Consider the following 19,823-nt stretch of genomic DNA (forward strand, 5'->3'; position numbering starts at 1 on the left):
AATTATGGGCTGTTCAGCACATGAATGAAAACAGATGTGGCTGAGACTGTAGTCATAACTGTACAAGAAATGTAGTGTTTTGTCTTTGAGTAATAGATTCCATAATACCAGAAGTAGAAATTCTTTGTCTATGCATTTTTTGTTCATTTTGTTTATTAGTTACACAGATGTCCGAGTGGAAAGGAGACAGAAATTGAGTTTGGAAGACTCGGCTCCAAAAGTAATCACCTCTTCACCACTAAAGGTATACATGGTTTCTTGAGAAAGTAATTGCAAAGTAGACTGTACCTAGAGAGAATGTGGTCCACCATGCAGCAGGTAGAGATTTGCAAGATGCAATACATGATTGGAGGTACAATATATAGAAAGGTGACATTTCTGGATACTTTAGCATTTTTTCCTTGGTACTTTAAAGGAATGTCATTGTATAGCCACTTGTACCTGCCCCCTATTTGCCAGTTGTTTGAAAGTTAAATATAGAATCAAGTTTTATTTATTGTATTATTTTTATTTATTGCTTTCCTGTTATAACTCCAGTGACATAAACCATAAAGCAGGGCTTCTAAAACCTGTCCTGGGGGCCCAACAGCCAGCTGAGTTTTCTGGGTATCCTCAGTGAATATGCATGAGATGAAGTCACATGTACTGAGTCTACAGTGAATGCAAACTGATCTCATTTATATTTGGTAGATTCCTCTTTAAGATTTATTCCTCAGTCTCTCTTCTTTTTATGATATGAAAAAAACACTTGGAACCGTGTCTGTGAAAATGACTTCCTTTTGTTACTGCTATAGAACTTGCAGGTGCATTGTCATATCATCTTTTTACTCTTCTGTTTCTTTCACCATACAACATATTTGTATCCCCTTTTGAATCATCTACAGTTAGAAGTTTTGTTTTGTTTTCTCGTGGCTTTTCTACTCCAGATTCAGATCACTATATTCCACAGAAACTGTGCCACTTCTTTTCTCTAAGCACCTTCAACCCTCTATTTCTTCTCAACATTCTAGCATCCTTGTACTGTTCAACCTGTCCACTGCCTTCAGTATGCTCGATCACATTATTCTCTTATCTATTCTCACCTCTCTTATAGGCAGATGATCAAAAGCAAACGCCGGCGCTAGAGGCTGCTAGCGCCATACTAGCGCCAGCCCATGATGAGAGCCCTCGAGCATGTGAAGCAACACGCTCGAGGGCTCTTTGCGCAAGTAGCATGCTAATACATGCTAAACAGTGGGTGGGGCTACAGACCATATAAGGGAGTGATTCCCTTATATGGTCTGTAGCCCCGCCCAGCGCATCCCAGGATGCACGGGGAGGGACTGGGAGCCGCCATTTTGCAGCTGTGTCAACCCAAGGGAGAGGAGGGAGGCAGGCTACCTATCTCCTCCAACTAAGGTAGGGGGGCCGGTAGGGGGTTCTTTTTAACGGACACTGTTTAATTGGCCACTGGACCACCAGGGACCATTTTCTGGGGGTTTGGGGGGGCTGGAGACCCACCAGATCTCCAGCCCTCCCTGAACCTGGGGGGATGGGATCGTCAGGGGGGGACCGGAGGTCCGCCGGACCTCCAGCCCCTCCCCTATTGCTCGCTGGGAGGGGGTTTGGCCGGCGGCCACTGGACCACCAGGGACCATTTTCTGGGGGTTTGGGGGGGCTGGAGACCCACCGGATCTCCAATCCTTCCTGAACCTGGGGGGATGGGATCGTCAGGGGGACCGGAGGTCCGCTGGACCTCCAGCCCCCGTTGCTCGGGGCAGGGGTAGTCAGGGCCTGGTGGTCCCATGGACCTCCAGCCCCTGTGTTTGACAGGTTTGGGCTTTTGACAGCCCAGACCTGTCAAACAAGTGCGGGAGGATTGTGCTGAGCGCATGCTGGGCACAATTCGCCCGAACTTCTACCCCATGATCAGAGATAATTGCGCTGCTTAAATTTGCATACGTTATCTCTGATAATAGGTCTAATAGCGCCCCGCGCTGTTGCAGCGCTATTTTAGAGCGCTGTTTGGAACTGCGCGGGGCTTTAGATCATCTGCCTGCTAGTACCTCATGGCTTCTATAAGTATATCTGTACAGTCAGGATCATCTAATAACCTCCATGCTGCCTCTCTACCCCTTCTTTCCACAGTTTTCTCTATACTCCTTCCTTTGCAGCCACTGGCACTTCTCTCAGTTCTTTTTCTGTACTCCTGTCTTTTTTTCCATTCACGATCAATCCTTCTCATGCTCTCCCTCACCAGTTATGCTCGCTTGTCAGTGCCCATCCCCCCAGTGCTCACTTTTCCCCTCTTACCTCTTCTCTCTCTCTCTCCATACCTCTCATACTTGTTCCTCCCATGTCTTCTCCATACTCCTTGTGCTCGATTTCCTCAGATGCCTTCATTCTTTGGTGGTTAACAACATAAGAACATAAGAGTACCCATATGGGTCAGACCAGTGATCCATCTAGCCCAGTATCCTGTTTTCGAAACAGTGGCCAAGCCAGGTCACAAGTACCTGGCAGAAACCCAAATCGTGGCAACACTCCATACTATAAATCCCAGGGCAAGCAGTTGCTTCCTATGTCTGTCTCAATAGCAGACTATGGACTTTTCCTCCAGGAATTTGTCCAAACCTTTTTTAAACCCAGATACACTAACCATTATTACCACATCCTCTAGCGAAGAGTTCCAGAGCTTAATTATTCGATGAGTGAAAAAATATTTCCTCCTATTTGTTTTTAAACTATTTCCATGTTCCCTAGTCTTTGTACTTTTGGAACAAATAAAAAATCGATTTACTTCTACTCATTCTACACCACTCATACGAGAGGAGTTTCATCCCCTTTATCATTTTGGTCGCTCTTCTTTGAACCTTTTCTAATTCCGCTATATCAAGATGGGTCAAATAGTAATTTAAATTCAAATACGAATAATCCAGGGCTATAGTGTGCTAAATCCTACTGAAATAAACACTTGATCTCTGATTTCACATTGCTCCTTTTATTATTTGTTATGTTAAAACTCAGTGCCCATTATTTGTATTTGGCCAAATAATATTTTTCATTATTCGTATTCGGCCGAATAATAAAATATGCTATTCGGTACAGCTCTAATTTTTATGTGTATAGATTTTTAAAGATATTTTTAATTACTTTGAAAGCCTCCGTTGTGACCATCTAGATATATAATTCACATGGAGCTACATTTTACATGCAACGTAGAGATCAGAAATGTGCTCAGTTCCAATGGTATTTTAGGAAAGGATCTGCCGACATAGAACCTTTTTCTAAAAGGTAGAGGGAAGAGGGGTTCAGGGATAAGGATTATTTGAGTACAAAGATTCTTTTGACTGCAAACGTTTTGCAGTTGTCAGCTAGTATAAAATAATGTAAGTACACCATCTGATAATCCCTAATCTCCTCTCAGTATTCCTCCCCTTCATGTAATCGTATCCATTCAACCATTTCTCTTCTGTAGTGACCCTGCACCTCAGCCACCCACCCACCCCCACCCCCGTTATCCTTTTGTATGTCGTTCTACTCAGTTCATTAGCTCTTTCAATGTTTGTTTATTTGGGACTTTCTATGCTACTTATTATGACAATGACAGCAAAGCAACTGGAGACCAACCAGAACCAGTGGTTTTGGTTCCAGCCAAAACTGAATATGTGGGCAAAAACCGAAACTGAAACCATGGCCCCTCCGCCACCACAAACCCATCCCCACGAACCAGCTTCCCCCCACCCCCCCAACAGAAAACCTGTTTCCTCCCTGGCCCGCACACCAACTCCGCCTCCCCCCCACCTACCTTCTAAAAGCACTAATGGACTAGTGGCCCCTTTAGGGCAGGAGCATCCCGAGTTCCTCCTGCCCACACTGGCTGCATTGTGAAAATGGCAGGTGCGACTTCCCACAGCAGGTTCACAAGATTGCTGTGGGAGGTTGCAGCCGCCATTTTGGGAATGGCATGATCAGGAGCTATGCCAAAAGAAATGGGACAGGGTCCATGAGTATTGAACCTATTACACACTCAAATCCTGTACTCTTTGTGAATATTGAATAATCAAACAAAAGTATACCTGGACAAAGCATGATTTTAATTTTTACCTTTTTGTATTTCAGGAGAAATATTTAAATTTAGATGGAGAACAGCGCTTTACCACACTTGAAGTAGATGCCTCAGTTCTCAACAGAAGCCATACGCCTTCAGTGTCTTCTAGGAGTTCTCACAAATCTTCTCAAACTCCAATGTCAGAACCTGCATGTACGTGATGTTCTCTTGTAGCTGAACTGTTGCTCCTCCAATTCAATGCAAACACCAGGTGAAAGGGTAGAAACTTGGTTTTCACGCATTAAAGTATAACACTAGATAGCAAGACTTTTGCGGCCTCCAGATCACATGTGTTCTAACACAATATGAGGGTAATTCTATAAAGAGGGGCCTACATTTAGGGCACCTACGTGGAGCCTATTTTGTAAAGAAAGGTAGGTACCAACTTTTCCTTATGGAATACCAGTGTAACATTTCAAGAACAGGCCTATGTGCTGGACGCAAACACTTACACCAGCCATACAACTGTTGTAAATGTTCGCACCTGGATCTGTAAAGTATGCATTCATATGGCATTCTATAATTTGCACATATAACTGTGTGCCCCACTCTTGCTGCACCCAAATTCCACCTATGTGAATGACCACCCGTAAACTACTTAGTATGGCACACACACACATGATTACAGAATAGTGCTTAGCTGGTATGCTAGTTACGTATGGGCATATGTGTCAACATGTTGGCATTTATGCGCATTCTTGCCATCTAATTTTAGATGGATCTGTATATGTGACTATCTCTGGGAACAGGTGACTAAAGTAGCGGACCCAAAATATGAGAGTGGCCAATTTTTTTTTTTCATCTCGTGGGTTCACAAGCAGTCTGAAAAAGTTACATTTTTGAACTTCTATAGCTTTTTAATTTTTTCACATAAAAGTCTGCAGTTTGGACTGTTCTATTACAAATTGCTTGCTCTAACAGAATTCATTAAAACTTCATTTTTTATTTGTGGTGACTTTAGTCTCCTTTTCCCAGAGATGCTCATGTATAATTACCCTCTCTTAGCCAAATGTTTGGCCAGGGTGTTCACTATTTTAAAGATAAACATCTATCCTGGCGCTTAAATTCATATGAATATTCAGCAGCATTGTTCACTTAAAGAGCACAGCTGAATTTCACTTGAAGAGCGCAGCTGAATACACTTTTAGGCTGTGACCGCTCTTGCCTAAATTAAAAAGATAATGTCTCCATTTACTCCTGATTCTATAGATAAGCATTCAAAATTGCAAGTGCAGATTTGAGTGCACACCCAAACTGAGCATTCAATTTAATTGCTTAAGGCAATTAGCGCCGATAATTGGCTAACAATTATTGGCGCTAATTGGCAATAATTGGAATGTATGCACACACCTTTGTAGTTGCTATTCTAGAAAGATATGCATGTAAATTTTTCCATGCAAATCCAAAACAGGGCACAGCCATGGGAGGGGCATTGGTAGGTCAGGGGTGTTTCTAGGATTTGCACACAGTGTTATAGAATTCAGGGGGTCTGTGCCTGACTTAGGCACAGGGAATTACGCAAGGGTTCAGTTTGTGTAAATCTTTTGGGCGCGGATCCCGGCACTAAGCCCTATTCTGTAAACGGTGCCCAACTTGGCATGCTATTCATAGAATACTGCTTACTGCGCATTTTGGTTTGGCACCCAAATTTGGGTGCCATTTACAGAATTAAGGTCCTAAGTGGCTAAATATCACTGTTAAATGGATAATTGTCAGCTCTGCTTCTGCCCCTTCCCAAACTCAGGGGTCTTTTACTAAGGCGCGCTAGCATTTTTAGCACGGGCTAAAAATAGGTACGCACTAAATGCTAGAGACGCCTATTGGCATCTCTAGTGTTTAGCGCACACCTATTTTTAGTGCGCACTAAAAACACTAGTGCGCCTTAGTAAAAGACCCCCTCAGTACTTATTATCCAGGTAAAATTGGCCCAATCAGTGCGTTAAACCATATTTCCCACGAGTGGTCTTTCGCAACCTCGTACAGTCCGTCGTTCTCTGCCATCTGGATTACTGTAACGGAGTCTATGCAGGACGTAAGCAGCAACTACTTAAGAAACTGCAGATGGCCCAAAATACAACGGCCAGATTGGTTTGTGGAAAGTCAAGGTTTGAAAGTGCCACGCCCCTCCGAGAGAAACTACATTGGCTACCTGTCAAAGATCAAATCACCTTTAAACTTTGCTCTCTAGTTCACAAAATCCTATACGGTGAGGTACCTGGCTACATGATTGATCTCATCATCCTACCTCTCTGGAATACATTTCGATTCTCCCGTTCATATCTTACCCTTCATTATCCAGAATGCAATGGCATCAAGTACAAATCCACGTATGCTACCTCCTTCTCTTTCATCAGCACTCAGCTTTGGAACTCTTTGCCAAAGACCATTAAAACCATCACCAACCATCTAACTTTCAGGAAATCTCTAAAGACCATGTTATTTGGAAGTGCTTATCCCACTGCCTCTGCATGTGTCTCCACTGTTGGAAGTGCATCGATCTAGAGACATTTTGGACACATTCCCCTTCCCTCCAGATTTCCCTAATCCTTCCGTCCATTCCTACTCTTCCCCAATATCTCTTGTAGGTTTTTCTGCTATATTAGCTTCATTTTACTGCATTGGCGTCTGCCTCTGTGGTCCGTTGTAAGCCACATTGAGCCTGACACTGTTGGGGAAAGTGTGGGGTACAAGTGAGATAAATAAATAAATAAGTCTTATCCAGGTAATGGCCAAAAATAACCTGATAAGCAAGTTATGCATTCAGCATCTGCTGGCAAACTCATTGCTCGTTTTGAATATTGGGCCCAGTGTTTCTATCTAAGTATAATGCTGATGAATACTAAACAGATGCTCTGTCCACTGTAGAAAACATAACGGGCCAGATTCTATATATAGCACCAGAAAAATCGGCGCGGAATCTAGGCATATCCTAAAAACTGTTGTTAGATTTATGCGCAGTATATAGAATACACCTAGTAGCTATGACAGCGCCTAGCTCTAGTTGCTTTCATTTACGCCAAGTAAAACTTGGTGCAAATACCGGTGCCTAACTTACACACAAAGCAGGTATATTCTAAATCCCTGCTTGTAGTTTATCGGAATGCCTATGGCCATGCCCCATTTTTGGCTGCATACATTAGAATTTACGCGAGCCACATTACACAATACACTTAGCGAGTTCTGTGCGGAAATTCTAATTATTGCCAATGCTGATAATTGCTTGTTAACATCCAATTATCAGCACAAATTAGCTTGTTAACCAATTAAGTTATGCGCATTGTTATAGAATATGCTTCAATTTCCACATGGAAATCTTGGCACTCTATATAGAATCTGGGGGTATGGGGTAATTTTATAAAGTCATTTTCACACATATAGGGGTAATTCTATAAAACGGGTGCTAGCATTTACATGCTTTTTCACAAGTAAATGATTGTGCCTAGGTGCATATCTTATGTAGTGTGTATTTTACAGTTAGGCATACACATAGGTAGAATGTGGACGGGACTCAAACTTATGCGTGTAACTTATAGAATACTGTAGGGTACATATGTGTCTCCAGCATTTAGGTGCAAGCCTTCCTAACTGCATACTCAACTATATACCCAGTTACTGGAGCATCCCAAGCTGGCAACGCGCCCTGTGTGGCCCGCCCCAAGTGCTCCCAACCCACCCACTGCACCGAGGATAGACACTGAAAACCAATGGACATGGTTGTAATTTTGGTACCCCTACCTCTCATGTGCCCACTGTAGCTGCAGCAGCTGCACAAAGGGGTTTTTTTTAACTAAGCCACAGTAGCATTTTTAGCGCATGCTAAATGCTATACTATTCTATTCCAGCGTTTCTATCCCGCTAATTTCCCTCAAGGAGTCATAGCAGGTTACAATAAAAATCAAGACACAAACAGTATCAGTGAATGGTGAAACACAGGCAAAAGTCAAAAATCAAAATACTTCTGAAATAGAAATCTTTTAGAGATCTCCTAAACAAATAATAATCTGAAATGTCACAAGTAGGAATAGAGTTCCATAGTTTGACAGCATAATAGCTAACAGAGCTATCCAAAAAACATTTATAGCAAATTTTATTCAGTGAAGGAAGATCTAAATTTAAAGAATGTTGACTGAGTGGGCCAATTTTGTGATATGTTCTGAATTAAATTAATATGATCTAATGGACAACATCCATAAAAAATCTTGTGAACTAAGCAAGCTTTCTTAAAGTCCACTCTTGAAGCAATAGGTAACCTCTAGAAACATTTTAAAAATTTGGCGTATCATTGGCCACCCTTCAATCTTCCAGTACCATGCTTGATTTTAAAGATAAATTACATATTACTAACAATAGTTCTGCAAGTTCATTTTTCAATTCCATCGGTACTCTGGGATGAATACCATCCGGTCCAGGTGATTTGCTACTCTTCAGTTTGTCAAATTGCACCATTACATCTTCCGGGTCTATGGAGATTTCATTCAGTTTCTCTGACACATTAGCTTTGAATATCTTTTCTGGCACCGGTATCTCTCCCACATCTTCCTCAGTGAAGACTGAAGCAAAAAATTCATTTAATCTCTGCACTGTGGGTTTGTCTTCCCTGAGTGTCTTTTTTACCCCTCTGTCATCTAGCAGTCCAACTGATTCTTTTGCCGGCTTCATGCTTTTAATATACCTAAAAAAATGTTTACTATGTGTTTTTGCCTGTAATGTAATCTTTTTTTTTTTCAAAGACCCTCTTTGTCTTCCTTATCAGTGCTTTCCATTTGACTTGCCATTCCTTATGGTGTTTCTTATTATTTTAAGTTGGATCCTTCTTCCATTTTCTGAAGGATTTTCTTTTAGCTCTAATAGCTTCCTTCACCTTTTTAACCATTCCAGCTGCCATTTGGTCTTCCTTCCTCCTTTTTTAATACACAGAATATATTTGGCCTGGGCTTCTAGGATGGTGTTTTTGAACAGCATCCATGCCTGATGTAAATTTTTGACCTTTGCAGCTGCTTCTCTAAGTTTTTTTTTCACCGTTCTTCTCATTTTATCATGGTCTTCTTTTTGAAAGTTAAATGCTAACGTATTGGATTTCCTGTGTGTATTTACTCCAAAGCTGATATCAAATCTGATCATATTATGATCACTGTTATCAAGCGGCCCCATCACCATTACCTCCTGTACCAGATCATGCGCTCCACTAAGGTCTAGGTCTAGAATTTTTCCTCCTCATGTTTGCTCTTATACCAGCTGCTCTGTAGAGCAGTCCTTGATTTCATCAAGGAATTTTACCTCCCTAGCATGCCCTGATGTTACATTTACCTAGTCAATATCAGGGTAATTGAAATCACCCATTATTATTGTGTTCCCCAGTCTGTTAGCCTCCCTAAGTTCTGATAACATTTCTACATCCATCTGTTCATCCTGGCACACAGATCTCGGATCCACGTCCAACTTTGGACAATCTTTTTGAATCCAGGGGCTAATACCTCGGTTTAAAGTGCAATTACTGACTTCCATTCTTTAGCTGATTTGAGGCAGCCATGTAATTTCTTCAGCTGACAGGGGAATCTCCACCAGCTACATAAATAATGTACCCAGCTGTTGGATGGGCCTGAGGCAAAAGTGAAAGGGCCCAGGCCTGCGCTTGGCTATGTCTCTGGCTGGCTAGATCCCTTTGAAGTGGTGGAAAATGTACAAATAATCCTATTTGTAAACAAAGAAAAAAACGTTTGAGGTGTAGTTATTTTTCATAACATACCAATAAAAAATAATTGTCCCAAATAGAAAGGTTCTGATATGCAAACACTTCAATAGTGCAGAATCCCTACACAAGTCTATTTAATCAGTTAATTGAAAGTTCATCTGATGACCATTCATCCTATGCTAACTGGAACTGTGCCCAGAAGGGTAGAGAATTTGAGATTTATATAAAACCACTATTGTAGAACTGGGAACATTATAGTGTTAAAGCAGCAGTACTTGGAAAGCATCTTAAGGCATTTCAATTGACAACTAAAACCAGTAAGTTTCTTCTTTGACATTTTGACTTTTGATTCCTGGAAAAATATTAGGGGTCCTTTTACTAAGGCACGCTGAAAAATGGCCTGCGGTAGTGTAGACGCGTGTTTTGGGCGCACACAGAATTATTTTTCAGCACACCTACAAAAAAATGCCTTTTTTCCCTTTTTTTGCCAAAATTGCCACGCGTCCATTTCGGGTCTGAGACCGTACTGCCAGCCATAGACCTAGCGGTAAAGAATCCAGAACCAGGAACCGCAGCTTCATTTAGTCATGACCATTTGCACCAACGAAAACTTGGTATAAATCCCCGCAACTAAATTAGGCACAGATTCCCTTTATTCTGTAATAACACATGTAAATTAAAGGAGTGCCCCTGATCTGCCCATGACCCACTCATGGCTGCTCCCCCTTTTTGGACCCACACGTAAAAGTTACACGCAGATCTCATGCCTAAATTCACACGTGTAAATTATAATTCCAATTAGCATCAATAATTGCTTGTTAAGATCTCAATTTTCAGCACTAATTGGCTCAATCAATTAAATTGCACATGCAGTTTGTAGCACTTTTTTATAGAACTTGGGGGTAAGCGTGCTCTTGTCTACTACTTACATGGAACCAAGGACCTTGGTCACACTTCTCAGTTTTTCGTTACTTTCAGCTTAACAACCCAGACCTGGCCATCACTAAGTGGTCCATCTCCAATTGGGTATTTGATTGCTTGACTTCTGTTATCAGCAGTCAAATCATCACCATCCAGCTAAAGTCAGCGCACATCACCTCTGAGCCAAAGTGGACTCTGTTCTTAATCTTAGAACTAACTCAATTGCAGATATATGTAAGGCTGCTGCCTGGTCGTCGGTCCATACCTTTACCAAGCACTATTGTCTGGACTCTCCATATTTCGGGGACATTACATTTGGACAGGCAACCTCTTCACTTTCTGACAGTTCTGTTCATCCTATACATTTTTCTGGGTCACTGGCAAACACTCAACAGTGTGACCCTCACCATAAAGCGTGCCTGATTCTCCCCAGCTGCTTACCTGTAATGGAAGTTCTTTGTAGATAGCAGGGTAATGCAGCCACACTTTCCTGTCCGCTTTTCCTGCCAGTGATGAATCATACTTTAACCATCTAACTTAGGGGGTCTTTTACTAAAGCTTAGCTTGATTTATCTGCAGCAGGGCCCATAGGAATAAAATGGGCTCTGCTGGAGATAACTCGAACTAAGCTTTAGTAAAAGACCCCCTTAGGAGGAGGAGACCTACCGAGCACGGAGGAGAGCTCTGGCACACTGGATCTTTCGGATGATGTCGCCGTACAGTGTGGCTACATTCCCCTACTGTCTACAGAGACAGCTCAACTTTCTGCCCATACATTCCCTTAGAAAATTAGTATAATTTATGCACGTGCCTGCCACAGAAGTTATGTAGCCTAGATGTTTTTGTGCTCTGTGCGTCCATCTTTTGGTACCATTTTTGAAAAAAAAATCCAAGGGAAAAATGCACAAAAACAAGCCATTGGGATGTATGGGGGGCAAGCATTCTTAGTAGACTGGCCACATAGACATCCCAGCAGAGCAGTCGAGCACCTTAGGGTGCATTGCAGTGGACTTCACATAAAAGGTCCCAGGTACACATCTCACCCTTACCCCTTTATATGGTGAGCCCTCAAAACCTACTGTACCCAACTGTACACCATTACAATAGCCCTTATGGCTGCAGGTGTCACCTATATATGGCTTTTTTGTGAGTTTTGGATGGCTCACACTTTCCATCACAAGTGCAACAGAGTGAGATATGGACCTAGGTTGCCTTCTCTACAGTACACTGCACCGACCACTAGACTACTCCAGGGACCTGCTTGCTGCTGTAATAGGCCTTGCCATAACATCTGAAGCTGTCATAGAGGCTGGTATGTACTGGGTTTTTTTCACATCTTTGGGGGGTGGGAGGGGGTCAGTGACCAGTGAAGGGAGTAAGGGGGGTTGTGCCTTAATCCCTCTAATGGTCATTTAGTCATTTAGGGCACCTTTTTGTAACTTAGTCGTGATTGAAACGTGTCTAGACCAAAACATCTTTTAGCCCTGGATGTTTTTGCTTTGTTCCATTATGACAGAAAAACATCCAGGTTTGGGGAACACCCAAATCATGCCCCCCCAACAGGCCTGTCACACCCTCTTGTGATTTGGACGCACTGCATACAAACTGTATAGAAAAACATCTTAAAATGGGTTTCGAAAATAGCGATTTGTATTTTTTGGCAAAAAAGGTCCATCTGCCCCTCTGTGCCACTTTTTTGGGTGTTTTCCTGTTTCAAAAATGAGCACCAACGTATACTGCTGTTATTGTCAATGCCAGGGTAATACTTTCAGTACACCTCCTTGGATGAATTTCTTCAAAAGGCAGTAAATAGCCTGAAAACCAGATTTTTTGGCTGGATCTCAAGTACTGGATTCAGAACCACTGCACTGCAACTTTATAGGCCAGCTCTTCTTATTGCATCATGAGTAATATGCTACTTTTTAATTACATGCTGTTTGCTGAATGACTGTTTTCTTATAGCCACGCCAACAAAACTGATTGTCGAATCCAGCACAGCCCCCATTCAGAGGACGCCCTGTCAGCAGCAGGACTTAAGCATACAAAGACTCAATCAGCCTGCCTCAGTTCAGGTAAGTGTACCAGCAAAATCACTTCAAGTACTTCACATACCGTACCAAACACACATCTTAAAATATACAGTTCCCCCTCAAATCTATATGTCATGTAACCCAACATCCTTATTGTAATACTAAATGTATATTCTCTTATATATTTCCACTATTCATGATGTACTGTAAGCCACATTGATCCTGCAAAGAGGTGGGAAAATGTGGGATACAAATGCAATAAATAAATAAAATAAATGTATGTTTATACATTTCCTAAGGTACAGACTTAGAGCGTGATGTACTACAATAGCATATGCACTGTTTACTGCAGGTTCTATGTTATTCTTTACCAGGGGCGTAGCCAGACTTCGGCGGGAAGGGGGGGCCAGAGCCCAAGGTGAGAGAGCACATTTCCCCCCCCCCCTCCCGTGCCGCCATTTTTTACCTCCCCCCCGCCGCCATCTTTGACCCCTCCCCCGGCGTCGCCAACCCTCCCCTGTCGCCGTCGAGTACCTGTGCTGGCGGGGATCCCCAATCCCTGCCAGCCAAAGTTCTGTGTCTTCACTGAAGACTCTTCAGCCCGTCTCTGGGTTGGCGCGTGGCTGCAGACTGCTGCAGCAGCTGATCTGATTCTGCAAGCGGGAAGCCGATTCTCTTTGCGTGGTATGAATCGTCAGGACGATTCATACCACGCAGAGAGAATCGGCTTCCCACTTGCAGAATCAGATCAGCTGCTGCAGGCTGCAGCAACGCGCTGGCCCAGGGATGGGCTGAAGACACAGAACTTCGGCTGGCGGGGATTGGAGACCCCTGCCAACACAGGTACTCAAAGGCGACGGGGGAGGGTTGGCGACGCCGGGGGAGGGGTCCAGGGCCAAATCTGAGGGGGCCCAGGCCCCCCAGGCCCCACGTAGCTACGTCACTGTTCTTTACTAATAATCCCCTGGATTCCATATATGGGGCCAGATTCTATATAACGCACCTAAATTATCCGTGCGGTAAACATTTCCACCTAAATGTATTCTATAAGCAGCGCCTAGATTTAGGTGCAGTATATAGAATATGCGTAGTTGATATCCCAGAGCCTAAAACTGTGCGCCTCCGTTTACACCAGTGAAAATGTGGTGTAAATCCCTGCGTGTAGATTTGTGCGCACTGGGCCATATTCTATAACTACGCACATAAATTATAGAATGCCCATGAAATTCCCATAGTCACACCACTTTTGAACTGCATGCATTAGAATTTAGGTACAGTTGATTAAAGAATATGCTTAGCAAATTGTGCGCATAAATCCTAATTATTACTGATTAGTGCTTATTATTGCTTGTTAAGTGTTATCATTGTTGATTAGCTTGTTAAGCCAATTAAGTTGCGTACTATATAGAATCTGGGGGATGGTGCTGAAATTTGCACACAGATTTTAGATGCATGTGCAAATTAATTAGCTAACAAGCTATGTAGTAATAAATTTATGTTAACAATCAATTATTGCAGTTAATTGGCATTAGATTTTGCGCGTGCATCTTCCTACGCACCTAAATCCCCTAGCGTGTGTGACTCGTAAGGGGGCATGGTAGTGGCATTCCAAAACTTTGTGCACAAAGTTATAGAATACCACCGTTGCCACGCCCAAATGCCAAGCATTGGGCGCCAGCATTTATTCCAGGTTTCAGCTGGTATAATTATCGGCACCCAAATTTGGGCTTAGGAATGGGCTGTAAGCATTATTCTACAGAGAACGCTCAACTCAGAGCACACTCTATAGAGTAGTGCTCCATGCTGAATTTTTCCGGCACCCAAATTTGAGTAGCATTTACTGAATCCAGGCCAATATGAGTAAGTATCCATGCTGGATATGGATTTTTACCACACCGTTTGCTTTTTTTAAAGATGCTGAAGGCTTTTTTTCTAGAATATGTTGTCAAAAAATACATCTACAATGAAATCGAACAACTTAATTTTCAGATATAGAAGCCCCAAACAGGATATCAAGTGCCAAAAAGGGGTGATAAGAGCGAACATGTAAAAAGGAAAATAATCTTAGAAATGGTAAACTCTGTGTAAAGTATTGAGAGAGTAAGTGAAGGCCCCGCATGTGGCTGTTAATATAAAAAAAAAAAAGCAACATAAGAAATATAAGCGTTGCTATACTGGGACAGGCTAACAGTTCATCAAGCCCAGTATCCTGTTTCCAACAGTGACCAATCTAGGTCACAAGTACCTAGCAAGATCTCAAAGGAGTAAAACAGATTTATGCAGCATAAAATGTATTGTACTGATTTGGGATCTTGCCAGGTACTTGTGACCTGGATTGGTCACTGTCAAAAACAGGATATTGGGCTTGATGGACCTTCGGGCTGTCCCAGTATGACAACGTTTATGATCTTATCTGGGGGACTGTGTATGCCGTTCTACTTAAAATGAGCTACTTATCTAGTTAATTCCTAAAGTATACCTAGCAAATCACCATGTTGTGACTATTTTATTTATTTTTTAATTTGGATTTTGCTCACACCTTTTTCAGTAGTAGCTCAAGGTGAGTTACATGAAGGCACATTGGGCATTTCTCTGTCCCTGGAGGGCTCACAGTCTAAGTTTGTACCTGAGGCAATGGAGGGTTAAAATTTGTTGTGTGTTGATTGTAATTCCCAATAACTATTCTGGTTAACCTTTTGTAAACTACTCTGTACCCCCAGGAGAATAAACGCCTGTAAGTGATCAGATTAGATTAGATAAATGGCTTCTAATGCTGACCTCCCTGTTTCCAAGTCCCTAATCTGAAAACAGGGTTCCAGTTGGATGTGTGCATATTTATGTGACTCTTACCATGTTAGTGTAATGTCTGTTGAAGGAATTGCCCATAGCTTAAGCTCAATGTTAAGAGTTAAAGGCTAACAATGTAAAAAAAAAAAAATTTTCAAAAGCTTATTTCACATGATAAAGCCTTCTTCCAAACAGGGAACTTGGTTTTTAGGAAAATGATTTCAAAAACAAATTTAAAGTTGTCCATATTTTCCCAGTGCTGCTTCAGTTACAAAGCTCTAAAAGTCATCTCTCCAGTGAGGAAAAGGGTAGTTGCTGGATGTTGCAGCTGATTGTCTAACTTTAATCAATGAGCTTTGGCTTCATATCAAGAGATGTACTTTAGACTTTGATGTAATTGTTCCCTCATAATGTTGTGCCTGTATGTTTTTTTAACTAGGCCTCTTTGCCTTCTCAACAGTCCTGCGAGCTTCTTCCCCAGCAGTTACTAACAGAGCCTGCTCTGCAAAGTCCACCACCGCCTATGGGACAGGTTAGTCTGGAATTTGAAATGTATGGTAAAGTGTGGAGTGTGGGTAGCCAAGATCTTCAGGATTAGAACGTCCATAGTGGTTCTTATGTAGTGGAGACTACCTTTGACAGCCTTTGCTATGCTTGAACTAGAGATGGCATTGAAGGTAAAACCTGATGGGTATTTTATGGTTAGAGTGGACAATTTTAAAAACCATTTCAAAATGTAAAATGATGGAAATAGGCTTTTACACAATTGTCTGCTCCATATGTGGGTAGACTTATGTGCATAGGGCTAGATTCTATATATGGCACCTGGAAAATCTTCACAGAATAAATTTCTGCCTAAGCGTATTCTGTAAGCCTTGCCTAGATTTAGGTATATCGAGTACTCTTAGTTGCTATCCCAGCGCCTAGAACTATGAACATCCATTTACACCTAGGAAAATGTGGCATAAATTCCAGCACGTAGATTTAGGTGCAGAGGGGCATAAGTACATAAGTACATACATAAGTAATGCCATACTGGGAAAAGACCAAGGGTCCATCGAGCCCAGCATCCTGTCCACGACAGCAGCCAATCCAGGCCAAGGGCACCTGGCAAGCTTCCCAAACGTACAAACATTCTATACATGTTATTCCTGGAATTTTGGATTTTTCCAAGTCCGTTTAGTAGCGGTTTATGGACTTGTCCTTTAGGAAACCGTCCAACCCCTTTTTAAACTCTGCTAAGCTAACCGCCTTCACCACTTTCTCCGGCAACGAATTCCAGAGTTTAATTACACGTTGGGTGAAGAAAAATTTTCTCCGATTTGTTTTAAATTTACTACACTGTAGTTTCATCGCATGCCCCCTAGTCCTAGTATTTTTGGAAAGCGTGAACAGAAGCTTCACATCCACCTGTTCCACTCCACTCATTATTTTATATACCTCTATCATGTCTCCCCTCAGCCGTCTCTTCTCCAAGCTGTATAGCCCTAGCCTCCTTAGTCTTTCTTCATAGGGAAGTCGTCCCATCCCCGCTATCATTTTAGTCGCCCTTCGCTGCACCTTTTCCAATTCTACTATATCTTTCTTGAGATGCGGTGACCAGAATTGAACACAATACTCAAGGTGCGGTCGCACCATGGAGCGATACAACGGCATTATAACATCCTCACACCTGTTTTCCATACCTTTCCTAATAATACCCAACATTCTATTCGCTTTCTTAGCCGCAGCAGCACACTGAGCAGAAGGTTTCAGTGTGTTATCGACGACGACACCCAGATCCCTTTCTTGGTCCGTAACTCCTAACGTGGAACCTTGCATGACGTAGCTATAATTCGGGTTCTTTTTTCCCACATGCATCACCTTGCACTTGCTCACATTAAACATCATCTGCCATTTAGCCGCCCAGTCTCCCAGTCTCGTAATGTCCTCTTGTAATTTTTCACAATCCTGTCATGTCAGTGCATGTCAATTATGGAATGCCCACAAAATGCCCATAACCACACCCCTCTTTGGCTACTTAAGTCGATATTACTAAAATTCCCTTTTTTGAGTACGCATGCTACACTTAAGACAGACTTGTACATGAATTGTTATACTAGATAAAGGTACTTGGATGCACTGTTCCCTCTAAGCTGAGTGGGATGTCCTCCATGTACGTTCTTGCCAGTGGGAAGGGGGGGGTGCTGTTTCACTATCACAGATTCAATAGTAAGGGACAGACATGCTATCTAGAACTCCAGGGAAACCTGCCTGTCCCTAGAGATTAAAAACACAACATTGAACCCCCCCCCCCCCCCACCACCACCACCACCACACACACACACACACACAGTTACCATATGTCTGGATTTCCCCGGACATGTCCTCTTTTTGAGGACATGTCCCGGGGGGTTTGCCCGCCCACCCATTTGTCCGGATTTCTGGACAAGCGGGCGGACGGGCAGGTGAGCGGCGCCGTGGGACTCCCCTCCCCTCTCCTTACTTACTATCTGCCCTGGTGGTCTAGTGACCTCTTCGGGGCAAGAAAGAGCCCCCTCTTTCCTGCCTGGAGTGCTACCTGCCCTTGCCCTGCATCCTGGCAGCAATGCAGTTGGAGGATTCCTGCTCAGCTTAGAGGGAACAGTGCTTGGATGATGTATTGCTTCTCATTCAAGCTGTTTTCAAATAAAAGATACTCTGAATGGGGTAATTCTATAAAGTAACTGCTAGAGTATACATGTGTGTGTGTGCACATGAACATGTACAAGTGAGATATCGACCTAGTCTAATGTCAGATGTGCACCTAAGTCTATTCTATAGCTACATGGATATCTTCAGTAGCACGTAGTTTACAGCTGGGCATACAGAGAGGTGGAGTTGGGGCACAGCATGGATGGGGGTAAAGTCGTGGGCATAATTCATAGAAGACTGTGTTACACATGTACCTCTGAAACACAGGCCCATACACTTAACGCTAGCTGTGTGGCTGGCAATGCATGTTTAGATCTGGTTGCACTAATATTCTGTAAAGGAAAGTGGGCATCTACTTTACTATATAGAACATCCACCAATCTGGCCTCATATACGGTTGCATAGTTACAGAATTACTTACATTCTGGTCGGTATTCAAAATGATTTAACTGGCCAGAAACAGCCACGGACTGGTTAAATCACTTCTTCGGGGCAATCCACCAATTTTTCAGCGGCACTTGAGCAGCTATTGCTGCTGAAAATTAGCAGTTAGCACCTAAACGAATACTGGCTATTTAGGGGGGGCGTTCCGGGGGCAGAGTTGGCACTTGGCTGGTTAAGTGCCGATATTCAGCACTTAACCGGCCAGGGTAACCGCACAAATGGGACTGCATAAAACACAGTCCTATCTTTGGGGCCCTTTCACTAAAGCACACCTAAAAGCGGCCTGCGCTGGTGTAGGCGTGTGTTTTGGACGTGTGCAAGTCCATTTATCAGCATGCCTGGAAGAAAGGCTTCATATTTTTGTGTGGCCAAAAATGGATGTGCGGCAAAATTAAAACGAACGTGCATCCATTTTCGGTCTGAGACCTTACCACCTCCCATTGACTTAGTGGTAAGGTCTCATTCGCTAACCGGGCTGTAAGCATCAGCGCGTGTAAACTGCCAATTACTGCCGGGTAAACACCACACGGTAGAAAATATATTCTACCGCTTGTTTTGGACACGTCAAAAATGGAATTACCGCCTGAGGCACGTGGTAGCCGACTGGTAGTCCCAATTTGACATGCATTGGACACGCAGAGGCACCTACACGCCTTTGTAAAAGGGCCCCTTTATGCGGTAACCCATGGCTGCTTATGTTCTGAATATCAACAAGTGGCCATGTGTTAGCCGGCGCCGATTAAACCGGATATTCAGTGCCAAAGTCTGGTCATGGCCTGGCATTTCATATCCATGAATAATGCCACCGGTGGTCAGCAATGTTTACTCCAGCATGTCTTGGTGATTCTAAAGGCAGATGAGCATAATTAGTGAGAAAACGCAAGTCCAGATTTAGGTATAGGCAACATGGGCATTTGCCTATGATGCTAAATGTTGAAGGCGCAAAGTATCCAAGCCAAAAAGGTGCCATCTCCCATTTATTTTAGGGCTATCCACTGGTGCCACTTCAAAGAAGCACCAGATCTAGGCCACATTGGCCGATACCCCCATTCCTGCTTTCCACTGTCCTGGAAGTCCCTCTCAGATCTCCGAGCTACAAGAGAAGATCTATGCCCTCATCATTTGGTCCTGCCTATGGCACCCAAAATCTTAAATTCAGCTCTGAGAAAATGCTTGTATTTCATAA

General features: G+C 42.9%; 1 protein-coding gene across 3 annotated transcripts in view; it reads left to right on the forward strand.

The window, feature by feature from the left end:
- Positions 1-19,823, forward strand: part of NPAS2 (neuronal PAS domain protein 2) — a 248,538-nt gene that overhangs the window by 186,764 nt on the left and 41,951 nt on the right. For 2 of the 3 annotated variants that reach the window (XM_030201427.1, XM_030201428.1), the window contains exons 12-15: positions 160-244; positions 4,102-4,243; positions 12,666-12,775; positions 15,960-16,052. In XM_030201427.1, coding sequence (XP_030057287.1) covers positions 160-244; positions 4,102-4,243; positions 12,666-12,775; positions 15,960-16,052 — 430 coding nt within the window. The remainder of the gene's footprint in view (positions 1-159; positions 245-4,101; positions 4,244-12,665; positions 12,776-15,959; positions 16,053-19,823) is intronic. The other variant, XM_030201429.1, reaches the window with a different exon arrangement.

This window comes from Microcaecilia unicolor, chromosome 4, assembly GCF_901765095.1.
Source record: "Microcaecilia unicolor chromosome 4, aMicUni1.1, whole genome shotgun sequence".
NCBI lineage: Eukaryota > Metazoa > Chordata > Amphibia > Gymnophiona > Siphonopidae > Microcaecilia > Microcaecilia unicolor.